We start from the raw sequence: 27,531 nt of genomic DNA on the forward strand, positions 1-27,531 counted from the left end.
CTGGTCTGCTGCAGAGGGAGAATATACAGGGATGAGGATGCAAACACAAACACAAGGACACACGCATAAATACACACACATCTTCCCCTTGCCCATCGAGCCCACCCCCTGCAAACCTGTCGTTCTCTAGCCCATGATGTAATGCTATCAGACCCCTCCTCTCTCTCTCTCTCTCTCTCTCTCTCTATCCTCATTCGATTGGTGGCTCCCGTCTGCATCTGCTGGATCAGCTCTGACTCCCTGCATACACACACACACACACACACACACACACACACACATTCATGCACACACACACACAAACACACACACACACACTATTCCACGCTCCCTCTCACACACCCTTACACATACACTACCAGGGGGATTCCTCCGCCCGCCACTGCAGCTTCTGCTCGCTCCACCTGGCTCCTCACTGTCTTCTGCCGTGGGGGGAGAGAAGCACGCGGTGAGTCCCTCCTTTTTTTTCTCTCTAATGACAGCAGGCAATTGTGGTGCATGTAAAGACAAAAGGAGGAAAGGACGTGGTTTTTTTCCTGCAGAGAGTGCTGGACAAAAACCAGGAGGCAAAGCTGCCATCCTCTGCAGCCTCGGAGGCGGAGTAGGAGGAGAGGCTTGCAGCTGAGTTTGTGCTTGGAGTAAGGAAGTGGTGTGTGGTTGCTCAGTTACTACAGATACCGGTCATCCTAGCACTGGGTGCCATGGCAATAAATTGTTTTCAATCAGGGTCTTAGCTTATTGTACGTCTGTGTCTAACCAAGGTGCTGGAAACTGTGATTGGATGCACGTGGGTGTGAGTGAGCTACACTCTGCTTGTGTTCATGTAGATGGGATTTTGAAGCCCTAATATGCCTAAGGAGTTCTGTTTGATTAGGTTTCCACACGTGTCAGTCAGCCTCGTTTTGAGAGACGCTGAATCACTCGAACGTAAAGCAAAGCTGCTTCTGCATTTTTGTGATGGTTCAGTTCTGATTCCTGCCAGCTGGGCAAGGATGATACGTTGGATGAAACAAAATGATGACGGTCTCATTATGTACATATAGACTGTTTCTGTGAATTACTGAGAAATCAGGGTGTGTGCATATGTTGTGAACTTATTCATATGTGACATTTGGACACTGGCACTGCTCTCTCTCTCTCTCTCTCTCTCTCTCTCTCTCTCTCTCTCTCTCTCTCTCTGTCTCTCTCTCTGCCTCTGTTTCTCTCTCTCTGTCTCTCTCTGTCTCTCTCTGTCTGTCTCTCTGTCTCTCTCTCTCTGTCTCTCTCTCTCTGTCTCTCTCTGCCTCTGTTTCTCTCTCTCTGTCTCTCTCTCTCTCTCTCTCTCTCTCTCTCTGTCTCTCTCTGTCTCTCTCTCTCTCTCTCTCTCTCTCTCTCTCTTCTCTCTCTCTCTCTCTCTCTCTCTCTCTCTCTCTGTCTCTCTCTGTCTCTCTCTCTGTCTCTGTCTCTCTCTCTGTCTCTGTCTCTCTCTCCATCTCTCTCTGTCTCTCTTCTCCTGCTCCATTATGTACACTGGGCTCTTTCACTGTTTAGCTCAATGACATTGAGTCTAATAGGAAAAGTAATTCTATTATTGCCTCAGCTTTTGGCTGCTAAATGACACATTAATGATAATGGAAGCAAAGAATGAAGTCACTGGTGCATTTTTCCTCTATGGGCCGAGGATGACCAAATTGCATTTAGTACAGTGATGCACTGCAAGCTAACCTTTTACAGCCAGTGTGTTGAAATGTTAATATTTAATAATAGTTGGTCTACCTCACATGTGGACACTCTCATGACTAATTCATACAGATGTTTTTCCCCCTTTCTATATAACATAGAGCTGACAAAAAGCCAGGCATGATTCACTACTTTTCCATTTCAAAATAAAGCTTAAAATGAATGCATTAGCAAACATATGCCAAATGCCTCCAGATCCCTAAGAAGATGGAGCATTTTGCATGCAAGATAAATTGGCATTTCATTCTACAAATAACTGAGAAACAAATTAGCTTTGCTATGCTTTTCAGCTGGCTCATTATTACCAATAATTGCAGCTTTAACCACATAGAAAGGAAGAAACCCAAAGATATTTTAGAAATCAGCTGGCCTTGTTCAAATGATCTGCCCTCCCTAACGGAACAGCATGTGCAAATATGTTGGTGGTTTTTTAAATCAATGTTTAGCACATGAAACGGCTCTTCCTCCAGGCTGTTTAGCTCTGAAATGCTCTCTGTAGGAATTAATGGAAAGTAATTAGGATGCTGGTCCAACAGCAAAACAATGAAGAAGTAAGGCAACGAGGAAGTGCAGTGCAGTTCCCATTGGCTGTGAGAGCATTATGAGGGGTTAGTTTGTGGTCACATTGAGATTGTTTATTGATTGCTTAAACCCTGTAACAAACCATTGCCCACAAAACCTTTAAAATGAAGACAAGGAGATAATGTTGCTCTAATCCGCTGCTATTTATGAAGCAGGCAGACAATCTGAATGTTAATATTCTCCCTAAAGCATTTCATCTGTCATTAGATCATCCTCTCATTGAGTTTCCTATCAAATAAAGTAAAGGATGCAGAACTTGTGCTGTTTGTACAGGAAGCTAGGATGTGTTATAATGTTGTGCTGCGTAAACTATCAATTTTAAGTCTTCCCCTCGTTGTCTGTGCTGACGTCGAATAAATAATCTGAGGGAAATATAAATATTTGAACTCACTCAAGGGTGTGAAATGTGAAAAGCTACAAGTATAAAGGTAAATTAGATAAATATTTCATCAACTCTGCCTACTGTGTCACTGATTTGGACCCTGAATGCCGCCTAGAGAGGTCTTGAAGTATCATTTACCTTCTTGAGCACTAGTCATGGCTTTCTTGCACTGTGCACTGGGTGTGTTTGTGTGTGCATGTGCGAGTACTTTTTTTGGTTTATATACAAGCAAGTACATGAGCACCGTCAGCTGTTGTTTCCCTCCTTTAATCAAAGATTCAGAGTGGGGTTTTTTTCCATGCGCTCTGAGCAGAGACACCACAAAGTATTCCTAAGAATAAAACATTTGACTATGAGGGGAAAAACAGACCCAGGACAGCTGCTCTGCTTCTTCCATCCTAACAATAAAGGATTTAGCTGTCCACTACTGCCTTATGGGAAAAAGAAAAGTCCACTTTATTACAATATCTAAGTCATTTTAGTGTAATGACAGTATTCTAATGAATTTTTAAAAAAGTACAAGTAGGGATGTATTCCTCCAAAAACACAGCTTAGAGTTTAAAAAGAGCGTGTACAGAGACATGACAGAATAAACAGAGTAGATGCTTGACAACAAAGGAAAATATACATGGTGATCTTCCCCCCTTCTTCAGGATGTAACCTGCACTTGAAAAACAAAGCCAACATGGAGGCAAAACAATGGATCAGTAATTAACTGATAGCTCACAAACTGTGTTTAGCCTGTTGCAGAATACACTTCTGAATGCTACAACTAGTTTTACCTGTCCAGGACTAATTTGAGTTGAGTTGAGGTTTGAGTTTTCTAAATTTAAGTAATCCTTTAAACTAATTGAAGGATTTATTTGTGTTACAGTAATGCTTGCTAGATGTCATTTTAGCGTATTCATTTTATTTAAAGGTCTTGTTTTTTATCAATGATTAAAAAACAACAACTGCACAGTGAAATACTATTTTCCTCTTCTTCCCGTCTTAACAACAACTTAAATCATAGAAAAATAAATCAAAGCCAGACACGAAAAACAAACAGATTACAGAAGACATGTTCTGAATAATGAAGGGGTAAGGTAAACAAAAAAGACAACAATACCTAAGGAGATCTTTGTAGAAACAGAGCAAGAGTGAGAGAGAGAGAGAGACAGAGCAGAGTTGCATTAGGGAAGCTGATCAGCGAGTTGATGTAGAATGAACCTAAATTCTCAGCCCATACCAAACTTCCTGGCCCCAAATATAAGACACATCCTCCTCTGTTTTTTTAAATGTCAATTTCTCCCTTGGACGTCAAACCATTCTTTAGATTCAAACAGGTCTTTTGTCTCTGATCCAGTGTGAGCAGAAGAGGGAGGGATCCTTTTACTGCAAAGACGTCAAAGCATCACATCGAGTTTTGGACGTGACCTGCTGGGCGAACACCCTGAAGTCTGAACTGGGCACTTTTTGATAAACAAAACACAGTGACAACCAAAATATCAAACTCAAATGAAAAGAGTCTTCCACAAAGTAATGAGTGACGATTATTGACAACTAAAAAAATGTCTAATCACTTCAAATGCATGTCTGTGTTTCAAGCGTTGTTGTCCAAACTGCAGATGAATTTTATTTGATTTCTTCACCAAAATTGTTTAAAGGATCAACAAGTCATTAGACATCAGAAAAACAAAGGGAACTGTATCATATTCAATGATACTCCTCATCTATACGGTACTGTATTGAATGTCTGAGCTAATAAAGTTACGAAGAGAATTTAATAAAAAATCAGATACTCACTCATTTATTCAAAGCGCCTTGAGGCTTTCTTCTACAGCCCTCCCCCCTCCCCGCTGTGCAGCTGTGCAGGACCTTCACCTCTGCCCTCCTGCTGCAGCATCCACAGCCTCCCTGCCTCAAAACCCAGAAAGAAAGAGCCAGACAAAGAAAATGTATGTACATAGCAAACACACAGACACACACACACACACACACACACAAACAGGCGTCTTCATTTTAACTGCTCCAGCTGTCGTCCATGTTATTTATCTCAAGCTCACAGGGGAAAACTAGCTCATATTAATGTGCATTAATCTCATGTGATCCCATAGAATTTGAATCAATGCCACATGTCAGCTTTTCCCCCTGTGCGAGCACAGAAGGTCTCAGAAAGCAGTTATTGGTACTTATTTGTTATGGGAGCTAAAGAGGAATCCAAACAGGTGTGGTAGATCCAGTATGTGCTGATTCTTGAACATTTTTTTTTTTTTTTTAAATGTAGAATTACTAATTTGTCTGTGGTGCAGAAATTCTCCTGAGCAAAAAACAAGACCCATTACACTTTTCTTTCCTGCCATTTTACTGAGAAGACAACCCTTTAGAAAAGTCAGACATGAACATTTGATCACAACAAGGAAAAATACCCACAATATATGAAATATAGATTTTCACATTTAACCTTCGCTGTATGGACAGGTTGGCTTGAAAACTTGTATGTTTTCATTTTTAAATTTGAAATGCTTTATGAAATGCAGGTTATTTTCACTCTGCTACTCACACACGAAGAAGCATGCACAAACAGGACCTGTGGACATGCATTGGTGGTGGGCTGCTACATACTGCAGGGAGCACACTAGAGCAGTTTTTAGGTTCGGTGCCAGCTTTAGGGTTCAGCAGTGCTCGATAAATGTCCTGTCACCTCTCCAGCGAGAACAACTTCTGTATATTGGTCTGCACCAGGACTTGAGCCAGCAACCCTCCGGTTATCAACCCAAGTCCCTACAGAATGAGCTACTGCTGCCCAAATATTTTGGTCAAACCAACTTAAAAACACACTATGGGATATAGCACACGTCAGAAATGAAGCCAGTGTACTGTATGTGTTCAAACAACCAATTTCAGAGGCAGTCTGGCTGAAATTCTTCAGTCGTTTTCAGGAGCGCTGATCTGAAAACAGTTTTTAAAACATGAGCTGCTGTTTGCTGGTGTCTCACTGATGCTGCTTGGTCATACTTTCTGTGACTGCAAACAATTTTGGCATGAGGGCAATCGCTGTTCTTTTATTCAACCAAATATGCCATAGAATTATCTTAAGATATCCTCAACAAAGTTCTTCTCCCTCCAAATATGTAATTGATTACCAGATATTATGATCTGTTGTCACCTGGTAAAGCAGAATATTTAAACTGGACCACTCTCCAAGTTCTCGATAAGGTGGGGAAACACCAAAAAAATCAAGGTAAAGGCTTTTGATTGTACTTTTGATTTTCATTGAATTTGCAAAGTCAGCAGTTAGGAATTTGAATACTAGACACTATACAGGAAAAATATAGCTGATGTTTCACTTGCAGAAAAGTTACTTGGAACTATATTTCTTCCAGTTTTTATCTTCATGAAACACAAGTTTATGTCAGTTACCAATAAACAAATGGTCACAGTCAGCAACACGAGCAGTATGATTTAAAGTTATCAAAACAGCAAGTCATGCTTATCCATGAAATATGACAAACTTGTCAAAACAAGTCGACTTGAAGACGATTTATAGCGAAGGAAAATGGGACACCTTCAGAACGGGGTGCTGCATCACTTGAATAGTCATGAATCATCAGCGTGAAGGGAGACAGTCTCCTGTGTGGAGAGAGAGAGAGTGTGAGTAAGATGTGGGGACATTTCAGGGACTGCTGGAGCGGACAAGGTGAGGACACAGGGAGGAGTCAGATCTATTGGGTTTGCTGCAAGAAACTGCGCCGGGCTGCTCTGACATCATCACAGCTTGCAGGCATGGAGCCCTCACAGTTTGACCTTGTTACATGTCAACAGCTGTGGTCTTCACCCACTTAAACAGACGCAACTCATATAGCACAATATTTCAAAAGAAGTAGGTATCTATAAAAGTATTTTTTATTGAAGTCATACAGACATAAAACCAAATCTTGCCTTTTAATATTGTGAGTTGACATTCATCTTTGTTCAGCCTGTTATTATGTTAATGTTTCACTCATTAAGTTGCCTACAGCTGATAGGAATTACACCAGTTTTTGCAGGTACTTTTGGCAGCCTCTGCACCAATCTGGTACTGTTGGTCCTAAAAGCTTCCTTTTCTGTGTGCTGGTCATGTTTATTGTCCAAACAATAGCAGAGTTTAACAGAACAAATATTTCTACAATCCAAAATGTAGCTTACATTTTGTTTGCCTAAAATTTAACATATAATACCAAGTTTGCCAGACAATTGACGATGAATCCTGGGATTGTATTGTGGCTAATGCACTCTGCTTCTTTTACTCTCCATAGTGTTATTGTGTAGAACTGAAGTACCCTTAAATGAAATTGGAGACTACAAACAGAAGAAAGACTTCAGAGAACACATTGGATACCAAAAAATTCAGATTCCACTGATACCTGTTTTTAGATTTTATTTTTGATCCAAAGGGACTGGATGGAAAATGCAGAATCCCTGATGTTCCAATGTAACCTCTGGGTTAAATATTTCCAGCCTGAAACCACATAAGCTACATTGACTGTAGGTGTATGTTTTTGTTTTATAAATCTTTACTTCACACTTCTTGCAAGTTTTCATATCCTTTTCTGCTAGGGTAACAAGAATTGTAACACACTTTATAAGGTGACACAAATACATTTAGAGATCATTTGTTATCAAGAAGAGAAAAGTCACATTGACATGAAGCTCTGTGCTCGGCTGTGAGCTTAAAGCTTGTTGGGGGGGATTAAGTCCCTGAACATTTAAGCAAGTCACCAAATCTGGTGTTGTGCATTACTGAAAGAGTCTGTCATATACTTAACCCCAATAAAAGCTTAACGGGTGGTGTGACCTTAATATGAATGGCTGCTGAATGCTTCACGGTGCGTTCACGTCCCATGACAAAGGGTTATTATCTGAGTGCAGCAGAAAGGATGATTGGGTCAGCAACTGAGCGTTTGTGAAATGCAACCTCAAATACTTGAAATACTGCCTATTAATCAGTTTTGGGTTTTTTTACCCCAACACAGGGATGATTTATTTAAGTGCAAATTCTCAAATTAAACACTGGGATGTTCACTACTGGCCTCGTAACTCTCATGAAAGTGCTTCACAAATTGCTGCAGAGCTAATCCACTTCTTGTTATTGAATCTTCATGACGCATCTGATGACTGTGTGGCAAATGTTTTTTTTCCCTTTTTTGAGGAGGTAGGGAAAAATGGCACAGACAACAGTATTTTTTACACAAGTATTTCACTTTGAAATGGATTACAGTTTAGAGGAACATTTAGCTAAATGCCTTCCAATAATTAGACAGGGTCTGTCACTTCAGAGCTAGCAGCAAAGAAATGACGATCATTCTGAGCACCTTTGAAAGAGTTCATACTGCTGGTTTCCTTTTACATAGAGAAAGTTTCTACAGATTTTCCCTGATTATACTGTGAGGGATATGTGTGTTGGCCTTTCCTTTATTGGCGGCTCAGTCACGCAAAACCAGTCAGAGAGTGAAAACGTTTCCAAAAGTGTCAGGCCTCTGTCAGGATGCAGCCTGCAGCATGGCTTGGCTATGTTGTCACTTTTTCTCAGTGTTAACACTCATAATTTCTGACAAGTTCTCACATCGGCACATGTCACTGAAAGCAGAGAGCAAGGCTAGAGACTTAGATGTTATCTCCTCCCCTGCAGGTGTAAAGGATTGTGTCTTGTTTTGCACTGGAAACTTCTTGGAACTAAAATAAAGGATGATTTGGATTTAGATTTGATGCCCTGAGTTGAGCAGAGTGTGTCTTTTGTTTTAACTTCTAAAAGAAGAACTTAAGGTTAAAAACAACACCCTTCTTACCCTCTTCTGTAGCCAAAAAAAAAGAAGATTTTAAGGCTGAGTCTGGTTGTGTTCAGGTCTTTGCCTTTGCACAATAATCCCCTGTAATTCTTACGGTGGTGGATGCTTTTAGTTGTCATTCATTGTTTTAAAGCTGCAGGGAAGTCTTGAGGTGAGAGTAACACTGTAGCTGAAACAACAGAGCAGCAACATCTTCTTTCAGTGAAGAAATCAGTTCAATAAGATGGATATTGATGAGATAGATGAGATATTACGCTGTTAGACTTCTCATCTGCTGCACACATTCAGTATTCAGGAAAAAAAGATTGTAAATGAATTGATAGTTTTCTTATATTCTCTTAAATTCTTATTCAAAATGTACTATATTGTTTAGCAAGGAAAACTGATTTCCTGCATTGCTATTGGCCATGATTAGTCTACCTTAGGTCACATAACCCTCTCTGTCTGGTATTTCAGAAGTTATTCAACATTTAGTCGGAGACCACCGCACATCAATCAAATAGGGTTACATGCAACAACATAATAATATTATGAATGTTCACATACGTTGTTCACACAAGTCTGATAGATGTCCTACAAATCTTTGTTTGAAATACATGCAAATCTTTGCAATAGCCTACATGATCTTATTTATATTAAGAAATTGTAACATTTCAGATTTGTGTATGCAGCCCTTTAGAGGTTATGTGAAAATTAAATGCCTGCATTCAGAAACAGTCGAAGGGCAATTAAGTCAAGATTTTGTAAAGGAAGGCAATAAGTGGAATCGAGTGGATTGAGACTAAGAAACTTTCCTGCATCTTTGGGGTGAAGAGTGACTTCTTGAGGAAATGATTGGCACATGTGTGTCGTTGACTCCTCCTACAGTCTGTGGCTGCAGCCGGCAGCTCGTGCTGTGGGCGGAGCTAAAGTTTACGAGCCTGAAGCGAGCAGCCCTGTGTGTGTAGTGGAAGAGGCTCGTCTTCAAACACACGGAGGATGGTCTCCACTACGCGGACACGCTAACGGACTCTTTATATACATAAACCGAAGCGCACATTGAGGATGTACAAATGGTTTCAGTCTAGTGTTCGATACTTTCCTCCGGGAGGACAGAAACACACGAAGACCTGAGCTCTGACGGAGATTTTTTTTCTTCTCCTGCAGCTCCTGAACGGTAAGGTCTCTTAATGTTTGCTCGGTGGTCTTACGTTTTCAGGTTAAACACCTTCAGTGCCAAATGAGACCTACATATTTAAGCCCAGTATCTCTCTATTATTTTAGACGGGGAATTAAAAAAGTCTTAGACTTGCAAATTGCTGATTTTTGTGAATGTTTTACTCGTCTTTGGACGAAATAACAAAAAAGTACCATACTACCTAGGCTGCACTAGGCTACTACCTAGGCTGTTCATTGCTGTCTATTCTATAGCTTTTTTTCCCCCTTCTCGTCTTTGAGCTAATCTTGAGGGGAAAAATCAGACTTCATTCCCCGTCTACAAATACTTAGCAATTAAAGCTGCTTCGGAACACATTTCCTTCAACACTAAGTGGTGTGATGCACACAGCCTTTTTTCCCCACCTGCAAAATCCCCCGAATAAATAGGCCGTCATTTTATAGGCTATCTGCATCAAAACTTATGAAACTGCAGCTTTATTTGCATTGTTTGAAAACAGGAGGCCTTAATAGACTACTGTAGGCGGTTTAGCTGAGGACACGGCCCGATGGTCCCCTCTTCTTTCTATCTTCCCATATGGGTGAACAGCTGCCATTCACCTCAAAACAGAACAAACAAGGACACACTCTTGTGGCACTGGCTGTCATATAGTTTTAATAATTAAAAAAAAAAAGAAAATACATTGAAAGATGCTGCTTCTTCACCACGTGAGAAGCATGGCCCATGTTTCTCTCCCAAACAGCATCTCCTGTATCGCCCAGTTGAAGGATGTGTTGACATCCCTCGATTGTCAGTCAGCATGTCCTTAAAAGAAACACTTTAGCACAGATTTAGCACTTGATTAAAGCATGTTGGTTCAGTGTTTAGATGGCTCTGATTTGGGCCCCTGTGTGACTGTATCAGTAACTTTCATGATAATATTGATCGTCTCCCACTGTAAACAAAGCTGCAGAAATCTCTTCTTTTGAAGCACTCACTCCTTCTTCCTCTCCTTTTCTGAAACACAAACACACACATGCAGACCCCCACCCACACAATCAAACTCTCAAAACAAACACAGACTCCACCCAGCCCTCCGCCCACTGTAACAACTTCAGAGGAATGGTCAGCATGTGGAGATGTTGTGGTAAAAGCTTAGTGGAAAGTGGGGAGGGAAGTTACTCTTCAGCTTTTATCTCCCCCCCCCCCCCCCCCCAGGATGTAACAGCAATGTCCCCACAGCTGAGACACCAGAGGGACAGAAAGCAGTCAGTACTTGCTGATGGGAACTTGCGTGTTCAGGGTCCCAGCGCAGCAGCCTCTCATACTGGCTGAGATGTGGGAAAACAGTCATTTCATTGGGCCGCAGCCAGAGTGCACCCAGGGATGACGGGGCAGGCATGAAGCCAGGCACGCCGCCTTTTCATCAGCTTAGTTGAGTTAGTGCAGATCAGCTCCAAAAGGTCTTGTTGTGGCAGTGTGTAAGAATCCCATGCATGTTTTCTTTGCTCTCAGGTTGTCCTGCAGGGAGAGCATTTGGCACTGGAGACGAGACAGTTTTCAGGAATCTGCAAGAATTACGGCAACCTAAACTGTGAAAAGTCACACCCTGCTTTACACGTAGGCGATAAGGTTTTAATGGTTTGCATTTGCATTCACTGGAACCCGGCTCCAGCCACATTCGCTGAGTCTGTGTTGGGCTTTGTCTGCTGGTTGCAGAGCTATTCATATGCATAACCTGCAGGCCCTGTGTAAGGGCTTGTCAGGCCCTGAAGGTGTTTGGATGGAGAGTTCTGAATGCAGGTGATATCCTCTCTGGAGACCGTGCATGAACCTCACTCTTCTCGCTTGTTGTTTCATCCTGATCCACTCTGGTATTACTTCCACTCAGAAATCTGTTTTTGTTTTCCCCAAGCATGTGTTCAACATCTGTATGACCCATTTTATCAGATTGGTCATCACTGTTTGTGTATAAATGTATCACGTTTCAGCCACAGGATTACACCCGTGTCAACAGACTTATTAATGTTTGCTTCTTGCAAAATGCATTTAAGGTTCAGATTGAGCGTATCACTGTTCTTCAGATGTGTTCTCTGCTGTTTACACACAAGATTGAACACCTCACACAGTCATATGTTCTCCTTTTGATTCAAAGTAGAAGTATAAAAACAGGCTCTTACCATCTCATTGTCCCATCTGACAAGTGTTTCAAGATGGCTAGGGAAAAAAAGTTTCTGTGTCCAGTTGGGTGAGGTCTTAACTAAAAATCTGTCTTTGGGTGGAAAACACATTATGTAACTTTTTCCTCTCCCGAGAGAAATGAATGTCTTCTCCTATTTTTTTTTTTTTCTTCTTCTCTTGTTTTGAAAGAAATGAAGAGAAAAAGATAAAGTTGAGATATGAGATTTTCTGTGTGCCTGGAATGTTTTGTGTGAAAGCTTTGCGTGATATTTCAGCAGCGAGTTCATTCAGCTTAACCCCATGGCAGTCTTAAGATTTGGTATTTCCAATGTCAATATTCAAAAGGGAAAGACATGATTTTACTATTTAAAAACAAACCAACTCTTATTCTACAGCAGGTGACAGGAAGACAGTGGTGTCTCCCACTTCCAGGAGAGAAGATTGTCCTGTATGTCTTGAAAAGATAAACATCACTGTTTCCTCTTTCATGTTGGTCAGACTCCAGTGACCTTCTTTAAAAACAGTCTTATGAAGGCTGATCTATAGCACATTAGCTCATCTAATAGTGCTTATATCTGTGACTGCAGCTCCTCCTGAGATTTCCAACTCCTTTGTTACCCAGTGATTTGATGTGATTTGATAAAGAGCTTCAAGCATGCGTTGATGAAATCATGTTGTCGTAAATATATATATGTCATCATATACTTTTTATTTGAAATTGAGGAGCCAAAGAGAGGGAATGATGGGAGAGCAGTCAGCATTTCTTGACCTGACACTGGGCGCTTAATGTTTGATCTCTCTCATTTACTCGTGTTACTCTGACGCGTGAACGTTTGTTGTCGTTTTAAAGGTGTGCTTTGGCATCTACACCCGCTTGTTTGCTTTTCAAGTCGTCGTTTAGCGTTTCATCATGGATGTAGCATCAGGTTTTGTTGTAATTCTATGATTTGAAGCGTCAGGGTTCGAACAGACCTTGTGAAGCAAACCAATCCGGCCCCATCAAAAATATACTGTTGTTTTTTTTTACATTCCCCTCCAACAGTAAAAATGATTCTGGACAACCTTTCCTTATCATGTGTCAGGTCTTTGCCAGGTGTGACCACGCTGTTGACTTTTTACTTCCTTTATTGGCGGCAGCATTGCCGACACAAAGACGGAGCACCCGACAGTAAACACAGCAGAAGTGTTTTTTTTTTTTTTTTTTTTTTTAAGTCAACATGTTTGCTGAGAGTCAACAACCAACAGTGCGGAGGTGGCGAACCAGACAGACGACTCAGGCGCACTGTGTCATGTTTCTACTTGACTGATGAGTAATATGAACGTTTTTGTGGTCAAGGCTTGTCATTACCATCGTTGACGTTGGTACCTGAACCCCGTGCGCTGATTGCACCGTGAGTCTGAGAAGGTGATGCAGAGGCCAGAGGCAGAATATCGTCATCCGAGACGCTCTTAAATCCTATTGCTCCGCTCTGTCAAACGGAGTCAAGAAATGAGTCCTCACATCGGTTTAACTGCAGGGATTAATCGTGCCCCCCTGTTTCATGTTTAAGTCATGAGATGAATGGTCCACTATGGACAGCCAAGTCTGTGGATTTGATGCAGTAATTAGCAGATGTACTGTGATGCTTACACAGTGTGCTCGAGACCTCACAAAGACCTCTATTGTGTGATTACATGACTGTAAGCCTTTGAGTCTCCTTTGTCACGCCACAGAGTTTGTTCACAGACTTGACTGACATCATCATCATCATCATCATCACCATCACCAGCCCAAGAGATGAATGAGATGTTGTCCAGCGTTCTGGCCATTTGCAGCTTCGATGCTTCCACTTTGTCCGATACATCTTTGCTGTGAGGTCATAAAGGAGACCAGAGACTGGACAATGTATTTTCTCACACTGCTGATGTTTCTAGAAAAATCAACACAGTGCAGCAAGCGGCCTTAAGCAAGTGCAAATCTAACTTCCTTTCTCTCTCTTTAATATTCCCACTGGAAGCTAAATGAGGATTTCCTGATTGGTCAGCGCTCTTTGTTGGTCTAAATGGGTCACCAGGTTTAAAGTGTGGAGAGCTTTGAAAACCAGAAGCACGCCATATGCGATCTACATGTAGTGTAGTTCTTTAAAGAGGACTGTGAACAAGTGGTGAATTACGCCTGCTGTCACGCCGCATTCTGACTGACACTCATGGCTCGTTATTGGCACTTTGCAAGTTTTTTTTTTTTCGTTTTTTTTCCGAGAAGCGATCTCCCACTGTTCCCCGTCAGGCTCGAATAATTTCAGCGAAGGGCAACGCTGTATCAGAGGGAATAAGGTGACCCCAACTCTCCTCGGAGCACTTATCTCCTCTGCCAGTTCTGCTTCATTCATTCGTTTGAAATGATAATTGCTCCTTCCTGCATTGAAGCGCTGAGCGGTGTGTGTGCCCAAATGTAAAAGAGGAGACTTTGAATATTCCGTAGAGCCTATTCAAGCAAAAGGATCACACTTAACGTGCTGTGGCATCATGCGGTTTAATACTGTGTTGTGTGTCTTCCATATTGAGATGGATTTCTGTAACAAAAAAAAAAAAAGAATCCTGTTGCTATCTTATATATTCCAGGTGATAGATTTGGGTTCATCAATGTGTTTGAATGAATCCCTGTGACTGGGAGACTTGCACATATCTGGATCATGGAAGCAGGGCACCAAGTGCGTTTAAACACTCGGCACAGATCGATCTGGGAGCCTATGCAAACTCGATTCATGCATATTCAGTGTCCATCCTTGAGCCTGATGATGAGCAAATCAAAAAGATGCTCAGATTTTTGTCGTCCTCATATTAAGATCCTGTTCAAACATCCCGTGATTTGAAATGAATAAACCAGCACGAGCTTTCAACTCACAGTTTGACGAGTGCTGCGCTGTAGTGTGGCTGTATGTTTTAAATGTGGCTCCAGACACAGACTAAGTCGTTCTGCACATGGCGTTACTTAAACATTTGCCATCGCTGCTCTCTAGTTGGAAGTACAGGGAGTCATTCGGGTTGATGGGAAGAGACATGCTTCATGATTGCCTTTAAGTTCCTATTAAGTCTGTTGTCTCCTGAGCGAGTCTCCAATTTGTTATCCATCATTTCCCCCGTTGTTTTGCTGTTTGAACGTCTTCATCTTTGTGTATTTGAATGCATCAGGGACCTATACCACTACAGGATGTTTTACAGAATGTCATCAATACAAAGAGGATCCCGTGAATTATTAATAATACATGCAGGAAATGTCAGTATCCTACTATTATCACTCTGGGATCACACACATGAATCAATAATTCAGGGAATGCTGTTGGTTTTAATTCTCAGAGACTCTTATGTTCCCGTAAAACGAGCTCAGGATGACGGATAATGTTGTGTCCAGAGAATAATACACACTGTTATCAGATAGGATTTGTTGTATGATGTATTTTCCTTCTTCTACATTCAAATGAGCAGTGAGGACATTGATTAAGCTGTTTGAGATAGAAGAGTGAAGAGCTTATGACCTTCACATTTGGCTAATTAAAAGTACTTTGCTTCATCTTCTGTCTGACCGCGTTGTGTCATTACAGACAAATGTAGAGGGATAGTTTACATCCAATGCGTTTTCATTGACCCTCTGATGTGGATTGTGTGGCACAAATGTGCCTCTTTCATTTGAATTCTGCCTCCTGGCATCAGGATCCAAAAGGTTGAGTTCGCTGCTGTCTGATATGGTTGACTGTACAGTTGGAGCATGCACAAAGACGTGTTTCTTTTTGTCCTAACCCAGGTTGGTCTCTTCTTTAATGTTCTCACACAGAGGTCGGCTTTGGATCCAAATAAAACATCACATCATATGCTATTGGAGAGACGATAGTAGAAAATGTCTCTCTCTGTCTCTCTTGTCTCCAGTCCCCCCCCCCCCCCCCCCAAAAAAAAAGAACATCACAGCCGTTTGTATTGATTCCTTCAGTTCTGTTGACGTTAAAAAAATAAACTTTCTTTGAAATATTTCCATTAAATCAGCATTCAATTTCCTGCTCTATAGGACATTTCCTTAAACATAACCTTACCCTGCAGAGAACAATGTTTTTCTAAACTTGTTCTGAGTTATGTCGAGGATGCTCATATTAAAATCTACTTGAAGGCCTCTGTAAGAGGATTTCCTGGAGATTTGTCTCTGATAGACATATTATCCATAATCTGCTGTATGTCCCAAAGAAAGCAATGACCAGGGTGTGCACCCAAGATTTTACAGTCAGTTTATTTTTAACCCACTTGTGATTTATTTAGGAGCTTGGCTTGGCTCCATGATGGGGAGGGTAAGACGAGTAGAGATGTGTTACCCCGGGTTCACACAAAGTACAGTGTACCTCCGCAGACAGTCTAGAAATATCCAAACTTTTCTATTAGATTTTTGTTTAGGATTAAGTTTGTTAGTATAGCGACAGTATGTACAGAGATATGAATCAGATATTAGCATGGTGGTCCTGTTACGTCCTTATCGGTTCTTGTTTGTATGATGACGATACGGACGATCTGTAGACAACTCCAGCATCATTTATTAGTTGTTCTCTCAAGCACAGCCACCATTTCTACACGGACAGAATTCAACATGACATCCATCCATTATATAGACACTTTTCCCTCTCGGGGACGCGTGACGGGGGAGGCTGGAGGCTGGAGCTGATCCTAGCTGTCATTGGGCGAGAGGCAGGGTTCACCAGTCAATCACAACAACCGGTAAAGTATGTGTTGGTTGAATGACTGAACGTTTTTTAGTCTTAAACGTGTCAGAAGGTCGAAGTCCTTCACTCCTGTCCGGTGTGCACAGTTTAAATGTGTTTGAGACAGCAGTCATGAGTTGGCAGAATTTTTAATCTTGAGCTCCTTCTCCTCCATGACTCTTACGGCAGAAACAAAGACAAGCTCAAGACTTCTGGAGTACATTTATCATAAAGCAGACTGTCATGTAGGCTACAGTGATTATTGGCGCTGCTTCTCTTTGCGTTCAGTGGAGATATGTTGGCAGCTTTTGAAGGGCTAGCTTGTTGATGATCAACATGATGAATAACTCCAACCTTTACTGCTGGACTTGTTACACTTTGGCCTTTTGTTATACTGAATTATAGAAGATGTCATATTTTGCAAGCTTAGGCGTTTTATCAGCTAGAAAGTGACGTAGCAAATGTTGAACGACTTCTAACTACGATTTGAAGGCATGTGACCATGGCGAGTTGGCTACTGTGAAAGTCTCACATGAATTCACAGTTAAGAAGCTAAAACTCGGGTAAGAAGTGAGCTCAAGCTGTCTTCTTTAAGATGAATGCAGAATAATAGCTTAAAATCTGTTACTTATTCATGTCCCAGATATTCATATGATGTTCACAATCCGTGATATGTATCTAACCTTCCTCCTCCCATCCCCTCTGTTGACTTTAAAGTGATCATGCATCAGCTCAGCACAGCAAAGACTCATTAAAGTGAGATTTATATTGACTAAAACCGCAAGCAGTCTCAGCCTTGTCAGTCACATACCGAGATCTTCTCTGCCCAACATTTTCTTTTGGGACAGTTTGTTGTGCAGTTTCAGTTGCTCAGTTTCAAAGTCACCTTTAAACCTGGCAAAAACAGAACCACTGAAGTTTCAAAATTTGATTGCCGCTACCCAATTAAACGCAAATGCTCTTATAGCTCTCTATCACTTTGAACTTAGATGTACTCATGATACCGTTAATGGATTGGACGGCGGCCTAATCTAGCCTCATGTCAAGCTCTATGATGGGGCTTTCATCACAGGGTTTCTGCCCGGCCGCTGGTTATCTCCGTAAGAGTCTCAGCCCATGATGCCAAACAGTAAATGAGCAACAAGTGACTTTGCAGGAATAAAACATCGGGTGCAGGTTGCTGAGCACAAAGCCCAATCTTTCACTGAGAGCTAGCCAAATGGTTAACGCTCATGCTGCTCCCCATACAATGAACTCGCCACGACCTGGCCGAGTGTGCGGCCCAAAAGCTCTGCCATGTCCTCTCTCTCCTTCAGCAGATGCAGGTATTACTAGGGAGCCTCTAGAATAGTTCTAAAGGTTAACGAATCTGTAGCCTTAAGCAATATGGCAGCAGATTCCCCCTGCAGACATACAAGGAGCAGCAGACCTTCTCCGAGATGAGCAGATGGGTCTTTTAGCACGGAGCCGAGCGGGTCGCCTGTACTGTTGCAGCCACAGCTGAATAGAGCTCTAATCCTATAAGTCCAATAATCATTGCTTCTAATAAGATAACTTTCTTGCTTGAGTACTTGCTGTCAAATGTGATTAAATGCTTATTAATTTTGAATACTTTTTACGACTCATGCTTCGTTGTTCTTCAGCATGGATTACATGATTAATTAGGCTAGAATCCATGTAGTTGTGACACAGTATTCAAGTGAAATAAAATATGTGAAGGAAAACAAGACCAGTTCGTTTCCTTGCCCTTCATGCACTCGCTAAGTCACGAACAGATTCGCCTTGAGTGTGTGTCGAAGCATCCATCTTGTCCTCCTCAGGTTGCCGGCCGCAGCTTTCTGAACATTTAAAGGCTTCCCACCCATGAGTCATTGGGTATTTTAGAACCCCCCCCCCCCCCCCGGATACTCCCAAAGTTTCCCAGTCTGCTGCAGGGCCCTCTTCATAGATGGAACTCACTTAGTGTGCACACACACTCGAACACGCAACCGAGCGAAGTGTTCAGATACAGACGACAGGGGAGGAATTTAACTCGAGGGTTTAGAAGCTTTGTTGAAAGTTTCGCACTTACAAAGCATTCTCGATTTTAGTGCTTAGCAGTCACTGGAGCAGGCTTCTGTTTTTAAAGGTCATATCCGAGATATTTTGGCGAAATAACATTGGGAAGTGCTTCGGAAAGAAGTATAAAACTTGATAGCAATTTTGACCAAATCAGTGAGGCTTTAAATCCGTTTTAAACACTAATTAGAAGCTCTTATCTGGTGACCAGTCATAACTTATTTTTGTACACCATGTGGCCGTGCTGGGACCTCCAAAGTGATTTTTTTTTTAAATTAACAACTTTTCCAGGCACAGAAAAAGTCAACGCAGGAGTGTATTTCTGCACTGCTGGGTGGCACAATTAGACAAAATGGTTCCTAATTTATCAGAGTGCTAGGAAACCCTCCGAGCAGCATCTCTCTCCCTCTCTTTTCATTAAAGTTTAAAGAGCTGCAGTTACATAAGGATTTTCCCTGGGAACATGAAGACCTAAGGGGGGTGTGCAACTCAAGCTGGGCTGCCATGCTTGTTGTTGACGCAGTCCCAGCAGGCATGAGAGGGAGCCGCCTGCGAGGAGGGAGATGTGAGAGGTTCATAGATGGATGTTTCAGCTTCTAGTGATCCAGCTGACTTCAGTGGAGCAGCAGGAAGCGAAGCGAGCTGCTGTCGAAGCGATGAGTGACACATGCATGTTGGTGCACTGGTCACACCTCAGAGGGGGAGACAAGTCCAGGTTTAGTCCTTGGTGGTAGCAGTGAGACGGGGCTGTAAAAGTTGTTTACCCACAGTCTGTACTCTGTAGTACGTCCAAGTACATGAAGAGTTGGAAATGGTCGGACGCAGCAGCGGATGGTGTCTTCAGATGACCTCCTGCTCGTCCTGTACCGTTTCTGGATTTATGAGCTATCGTAAATATTTGAAAGAGGTCTCCTGGGAGCTGTTGCAGTGACGCCAGCCCTCAGCCAGAGACGCCATGTGCTCCCCGGTGTTTACTTTCCAAACGTCACCGCCTTTGTGGGAGCCCAGCTCGAGGGAAGACACGCAGAGCTGTCAGAGACAACACAGGAGTTTTCTGCACCACCAGCAGAAGAGCCGAAGCGCTCCGACGTCCTGCGTCCAGCGCTTCACTGTCTTACAGTGGATCACCTTTTAGGACTTGTTTGTAAGGTTGAGTTTGCATTTACTCACCTTGGGTGTGTTTTAAAAGCGGCTTCAGAGAAACTCATCTTTGTTTTTTTAGTGTTAGAAACGGTTTGTGTGCTTGCCAGACATGCTTGCAGCTGTTTTCAAGTATCTCGTGTGTTTTTTAGTCACAGTGGCGGTTTGAAGAACTCGTCTGCCCCCATCTGTTCCGTCAACTCTAAAAGATACAAACAAACAGCTGATGAGTCATCCTAAACTTGAATTGAAATGAAATCATTTTTATGATCCACTTTTCACCAGTATTTGAAATAGTGAAAAACTAAAGTTTATGACCAGATTAGAGACAAACTTCCTTATTCCTGTTGTGTTTGGTGCTAGTTAGCATTCTTACATTACGTGCTGAACCAAGAAAATAGCAAACTGTACATTTATTTTACAAAATGAGACTGAAGTCAAATTCTGACTGATACGGATAACTTTAGATTTTTTTTTTTTTTATGAAAACACCAATGAACCTTGTAACCTCTGTGGCTGGTTTGGGCGAGCAGGGCGACAAATGTTCATTAGTGTGGTTTGGATTCTCCTCTCGCTCTGCTCTACAGCTGCTGACCCTCACCAGATTTTTGAGAAGGGTCCGAAATTAACTTTCTGTCAGTAAATGACAAAATTAAATGGCTGAAATAACAAATAGTGTTTTTGTGTCACATAGCGTACAAATCTGTTACAGTAGGTTACATTGAGAAAGCATTATGTTCTGTTAAATCAACCACAACTGTAAGTCCCAATCATTTTTATCAGATCAGGAAATTGAGAAGTTTAAACATATTTCCTGGCCTTTATATTTTTATATATGTAGTTTAATTGCAATTTCTTTTTTAAAGTATCAATGTGAACCTTGATGCCTTTGAATTGATTTTTAACAGGCTCATGATTAATCTTTACTCCCCTTTACCCGACAGAAGAACGTAAAGTTCACAACTTTCTCATGGAGGTGGCTTGTTTAGCACCACTGTAGAGATTGTGATATTCCAGCTTTGTATCTCCTGAATAGACGGTTGTTTGAGGACTAGTTGACCTGGTCAGTGTCTGCGTGTTACAGCTACTTTTTGCTGAGCCAGAGTGACCCAAAGATGCGTCATTGCCTGTTCAACAACTGCTGAGACACAATCCGGCCAATCATAGAGCTATAAAACGTGCTGTGTGATGAAGTGGGGGAGGGGCGGGTGGGGGGTTGTGCTTTTCTCAAGTGATTTCCAGGAAAGTTTGACCTCTTACTAAATAAAATCTACGGTACAGAACAGGCACGTTATCTGCAGCCTCACATCGAAACCAATAACAGCCAGGGAGCAGATGTGTTCAGTCTGCCTCTTTGAGACAAATTACAGAGCTGTCTTGGAAGTCACAGGGCTTTCATGTATTTCTCCACATCGCCTCAAAATTAAAGACTGGCCGCAATGTTATCTTCTTGGAGATCACTCGCAATTTTTTTTATGACAACATAATTAAATACTTGGATTTAAATTTATTTTTTTTAAATCCAACATGTGTTTTATCTGGCAGACAAACTTTGTTGGCTGCATTGTAAACTAGACGTTCGCTTAAGACTTAAGCGTTTGTCAAACCACACATGATGTGTGTGTTGGTTGGAGGTGAATGATGTGTTGAGTTTTTCTTTGGCTGTGTGAGTATACAGTAGAAGCACACATATTAGTTTTAGTCAGTGGGGCTTGAGCTGTAGCCATGTGTTACTACAGTAGAGTGAAGTCACAGGACGGAGAGATGAGGTGGCTGACTTTAGGGTGCTGTTTCATATTAACTCTTAAATTCTTCAATCATTGTTTGCTGTAAATCTACACGTCTTATCACAAACCGATACATCACTTTTGTTGTTTTTGTTTTGTCATATATGGCGGTGGTATTACGGCATGTATACTTCTTTTAACATTCTGGACCAAACATTAAGAAACAACTTCCCTCCCTTCTGTCCACAGGTCCAAAATGACTTTAAAGGGCCGCTGGTCGGAGCTTAGTGCTGAGCCTTAGAAGAGCACTATGAGGAGATGACAACAAGCAACCTTTAATCCAAAAAGGATTCCTCTTCTCTGCGCTTAGAGTCTGCTAACCGTGTGTAAGGACCTCTGGGAGTACAAGAATCAAGTCAAGGACGCGTTCACTCCCCCTCAGCCTGCAGGAGAATGGGAGTGAGCAAATAAAGCTCTGCAGATTCAAGAGGAGCTTAATGAAGTCCAAAGGATCTTAAAACAAACACTGTGCGTTTGTGTACGTCTGTGTGAGAGGATCAGGCAACCATGTGGACATCAGCTGCGACTCTCCACCGTCTTCTAGCTGCCGCGCTGCTATTGGCCAGCTGTCTGCAGTCACTGTTGGCCTCTGAGGAGGATGTCACACCACGCATCAGTTTCCCTCACAGTAAGTTGACTTCATGACCTAAAACACTGTTGTTCATATTGGCCAGTGATATGCTGAGGCTGTGAGCATAATGTGAGCAGCAGAATTACAGTGGGTACTGAAAGTATTCAGAACCCTTTTAAAATGTTCACTCTTTGTGTCATTGCAGCTATTTGCTAAAATCAAAAAAGTTAATTTTATTTCTCATTAAAAAAAAAAACAGAAATTTAGAATTTTTTGCAAATATGTTAAAAGAAAAACTGAAATGTCACATGGTCATAAGTATTCAGACCCTTTGCTCAGTATTGAGTAGAAGCACCTTGAGCTAGTACAGCCATGAGTCTTGGGAATGATGCAACAAGGTTTTCACACCTGGATTTGGGGATCCTCTCCAGTTCTGTCAGGTTGGATGGTGAATGTTAGTGGACAGCCATTTTCAGGTCTCTCCAGAGATGCTTTCTTGGGTTTAGGTCAGGGCTCTGGCTGGGCCAGTCAAGAGTGGTCACAGAGTTGTTCCGAAGCCACTCCTTGGTTATTTTATCTGTGTGCTTCAGGTCATTGTCTTGTTGGAAGGTGAACCTTCGGCCCAGTCTGAGATCCTGAGCACTCTGGAAGAGGTTTTCTTCCAGGATATGTCTGTACTTGACCGCATTCAGCTTTCCTTCAATTGCAACCAGTCGTCCTGTCCCTGCAGCTGAACAACCCCCATAGCATGATGCTGCCACCATCATGTTTCACTGTTGGGATTGTATTGGGCAGGTGATGAGCAGTGCCTGGTTTTCTCCACACATACCGCTTAGAATTACTGCCAGAAAGTTCAATCTTGGTCTCATCAGACCAGAGAATCTTCTTTGTCATAGTCTGGGAGTCCCTCATGTGTTTTTTGGCAAACTCTAAGCAGGCTTTCATGTTTCCCTACTGCATCTCTGCAGCTCAGCCACAGTGATCTTTGGGTTCTTCTTTACCTCTCTCACCAAGGCTCTTCTCCCACGATTGCTCAGTTTGGCTGGACGGCCAGGTCGAGGAAGAGTTCTGGTCGTCCCGAACTTCTTCCATTGAAGGATTATTAGGCCACCGTGCTCTTAGGAACCTTGAGTGCTGTGGACATTCTTTTTTTAACCATGGCCAGATCTGTGCCTCGCCACAGTTCTGTCTCTGAGCTCCTTGGGCAGTTCTTTCGACCTCATGATTCTCATTTTCTCTGACATGCACTGTGAGCTGTAAGGTCTTATATAGACGGGTCAGAATCCAGTCCAATCAGTTTAATTAAACACGGCTGGACTCCAATGAACGAGCAGAACCATCTCAAGGAGGATCAGAAGAAATGGACAGCATGTGAGTTAAATATGAGTGTCACAGCAAAGGGTCTGAATACTTGTGACCATCTGATATATCAATTTATATTTTTTGATAAATGTCTACATTTCTGTTTTTTTCTGTCAAGATGTGGTGCTGAGTGTACATTCATGAGAAATAAAATGAACTTTTTTGATTTTAGCAAATGGCTGCAATGAAACAAAGAGGGAAACATGTACCCACTGTATAAGGAGTAGATTTTACAGTTTGTCTGTCTGCACTGATTCACTAACATTTGCAGATGAAGCTAGTGAGCTTACCACAAACTGTAGTTTTATAAACAAGTGCTTTCAAGGCAAGCAACAGTTGATATCTTTTTGTTGGCTCACAGGATACATTCAGAAAAAGACTTTTTTCCTTACTAACACATCCACTGCGTGATATTTGCCCTCCGTGTGAGCAAGTCCTAGATACCACTATAGCTGATTTTACATTTGCACAAATGGACATTTCTGGGCAGCCTGGCCCTGATATTTTCCAAAGTTGTTCCTCACAGCGTGAAGGAGCGAGGAGGCAGGACACTACATGCCTTAATGATAACAAGATATCCTAAATGACATATAAATCACAGTCCAACGTAATAATGAGGTTTGTCTTCATATCAATGCTACATGCAGTTGTAGCATCTACTGTATGATCTAAAGAGCGAGGGAAAAACTTGTCAGGCAGAAAAGGGTTTAAAGCTTCTTCATATAATAATCAATGATCGTACAGATTTTGCGCGGGATACAAACAACACCCAGCCCCGCCCACTCATCGCACAGCTCACCCTTTCAGCATTTTCAATATTTCACCTGCCATGGTCATGGATTGGACTAAAAGCAGTCCTTCAGAAACCACGAAGTGACGTCCCGCCCACTATGTCATTAGTGTGGTCATCTAGTGAGAATATTTCACCCCTTTAACATGGTTTGTGGTCCAAATGTAGATAATTAAGTCAACCAGAAATGCTTTCAGCCGACTCGTCAAGCTAACGTTTGCTTAATTTTGCTGAAAAACGTAGCTTTAACTATCTGAATTTGTATCCAACAGACGTCAGTAAATATCTAGGAATGAGAAGCTATCTTTATCTACCCCTGTGTGTGGAACATTACTTCCCACTGTTTCCACATTTACAAAGAGTCTTCCTACGTTAAATCTGCCATCTTAACAATGTAAACTGCAAACTGATGGAAGCAGAGAGTTAGACAAACATAGCAACAGCAATGGAGTGGCGTAGGCTCATCTCAGCGAGCCTTTAGTTTAGCTTTACACGACACAACACCCTTCATGTCAATGGTGAACAAAGACAACAAACTGTGCTGCCTCAAGCGTGCAGTGAAGCGACGTGCCTTCAGAAGCCTGAGCTACAAACACTGCTGCTCATAAATACATGCAATAACATGCAGGCATGTCCCCTGTTTGTTTCCCTATTTGAGAGAAGATGTCAGAATATTCAAAATTCCCCGTGGAGGCTTTTTTTTTTTTTTTTTCCTCCTGAGCCTTGAAAGTACAATGGAGAAAAATATTGTAGACATATCATGTGACTTCTCAGCATGTTACTCAGGTAAAGAACAAATAGATTGCAGTAATTTCAGGCCCAGTAAGTGTCCTGCAGCATGTGTAGGCTGGTTTTGACCTTCAAAAGCACTTTGCTTTTTCTCCCCCCTTTTCCACTAATAATAAACCCTCGAGTACAGTTAAGCTGAATGCTGAAATTATCTCTCAAATATGAACCTAATGTCTCTCCTGGACCACTCACGGATTGAACGAGAGACCTTTGTGCTACTGACTTCATGGCTGCATGTGATTACAACCACAGCAGCACCTCTGTTGAAAATAATGTAAAATGTAAATGAAGCTGTGTAAACGTAACAACACTTTTTGTTTTGAGCAGCTTTTCGGCAAATTGATTGTTGCGTTACAGCAATGACAAATGAGGGCGAGGAAAAAGAAGGGAAATCGACTGCTTCTTCAGGGAAGTGTTGTTCAACACCGTTTCTTTTTGTTTGTTTTGCTGTTGGAAAGGAACTGTCTGCATTGATAACAAGATTGTTGTTGGATTTAGCTCTCTGGTTCCTTAAACTACTTCTTACCCTGCCCTTGTGTGTGTTTTGCAGCACCACTGATAATGTCAAATATGCAGATTAAGCAGCAACCAAAGTACAGACCTGTAAGGGTGCACTGCCTCCGGTTAATACTACCTGTCTCTAGTCGGAGCTTGACAAAACAACAGTCTAATGCTTGTTTTCTTCCTTCTTCAGCCAACACAGTGAGGCGTAATGCTGTAATTCACATGCAGCACCTCAAATTGGCATCACTTATACCCGAGAAGTATCTTTCCCATACTCGAGCCATTTAACTAGCTTCTAAAAGAACTAAGTGGATTAAATGGGCCCAAGGTTGGTTCCCAGCAACACTGTGTTTTCATACCTCTGATGTGTCTTCATTTGCCTTTTTTTCTTAATTACTCAGCATTCATAACCTGGGCTCAGTTTGTGTATTTTGACAGCAGCAGTCAGTGATTTAGATTTTTTCTACTGAGGTGCATAAGTACCAGTATGAGACAACGAGCTTTACAGCCAGAAGCAGACCAGTGTCTAGAAAAGCTTAATTAAACATCACTGACACCCATTGTTTGCTATTCATGAACAGGGTCTGCAGCATCACTTGCATACTTACCAAGTCATATATAAACTAGCCTCAATTCGACAAGCACTTTTGATAGAAACCATGTAAAGCAGGTCTCCTCTTTGTGAAGCCTGTTAGAAAAGGGGGGACAGTTTTCTCAAACAGCGACCCTTGCCTCTACATCTTTTTTTTTTTTCTTTTTTTTTTCCTGGAAAACGGTCCCTTTTCCTTTTTGTTCCTCCTCCTGCTCCTTCCTGTTCTCCTAATGAGCAGACTTAATCTCTCATGTGTAGTGAGTGGTCTCTGCTGTGGAGGGGCTTGTCTGTTTTTCATTACCGGCCTTGTACAGAGGGATAGCACAAAGGATCATGGGACTTACAGCAGTATTGCTTAAGCACGTGGACTATATCCATGTTGCCTATCAGAAACTTCCCTGCTGGATGTGTGTGTTTTGCTTAAGAGATGAGCTGAGATGTTATTTCACTCTCTTCTAATCCATTTCTTAACTTATAATAAGAGAGAGAAATTTAAATTCTTCAAAATGTTTTTGACAGTCTGGATCTTGAGTATTAACTCTTGTCACTCTCTCGTTTTGTAATTCTGGTTCCACTTAAATCAGTTGTTCTTATTTGTAGCTTTCTTCCAAGAGTTAGCTGGAATAATTGCAATCACTGTCATGACGGTACATGATGGTACAATTATAGCCATGTCATAACGTAGCCTAGTTTAGCATCAAGACTGATCAGAGGCGGAAACAGTAATACAGCATGACAATCATTATGACAAATCCCCCTGACAAACTGCTGGCCCTGGTCCCAGTCTTTTATGCTAAGCTAACGGGCTCCTTGCTTGCCCTGGTCCCAGTCTTTTATGCTAAGCTAACAGGCTTCTTGCTCGCCCTGGTTCCAGTCTTTTATGCTAAGCTAACAGGCTTCTTGCTGTGCCTTTTTTTTTTCCTTCAAAGGATGTAGATGAATTAAAATGCTGTTGATCCCCACATACAGTAGAAAGTGTCTTTCAGAACAAGTCTACTCACACATGTAGTTTATTTGATGTTTTAAGAAAGGAATGACGGCTCTCATTTGATCTGTTGGTGAGTTAGATGCTCTCGATGCAGTACTACATTTTTGAAAAGAGAATAAATGTTGGATCTTTTTCTCTTCCTTCAGTTTGAACTTAGGAAATACAGGTTTCTCTTATCTATTAAATAAGTCAAACATTTAATTCAAACTGTTCTTCAGATCGTGGTGACGGGTGAAAAGAAGATTTCCAGCTTCACAATATATACCAACCCTGTTGATCAAATCTTATCGATAATGACTGTCAGACTCTTTGGATGTATTAATGTATCGAATTACAACAAAGCCAACCCTTTAGATCACTGGGGAACATTTTCTTTCTCAATACTTTGACACTGGCTGCTGGAAAAGACGATCAAAATAGCCATGA

The 27,531-nt window shown here is 41.7% G+C and overlaps 1 protein-coding gene across 2 annotated transcripts in view; it reads left to right on the forward strand.

Annotated features, from left to right (window-relative positions):
* The first annotated feature begins 208 nt into the window (after positions 1–208).
* The window catches only part of LOC306820893 (semaphorin-4B-like), a 52,048-nt gene continuing 24,725 nt past the window's right edge, over positions 209–27,531 (forward strand). Inside the window, exons 1-2 of one of the 2 annotated variants that reach the window (XM_079338957.1) lie at positions 209–448; positions 21,699–22,137. In XM_079338957.1, coding sequence (XP_079195083.1) covers positions 22,017–22,137 — 121 coding nt within the window. In that variant the 5' untranslated portion in view covers positions 209–448; positions 21,699–22,016. Of the gene's footprint in view, positions 449–9,329; positions 9,647–21,698; positions 22,138–27,531 lie in introns of those variants that run through there. The other variant, XM_079338956.1, reaches the window with a different exon arrangement.

The sequence above is a fragment of the Symphodus melops genome (genome assembly GCF_947650265.1).
Source record: "Symphodus melops genome assembly, chromosome: 3".
In the NCBI taxonomy this organism is placed as follows: domain Eukaryota; kingdom Metazoa; phylum Chordata; class Actinopteri; order Labriformes; family Labridae; genus Symphodus; species Symphodus melops.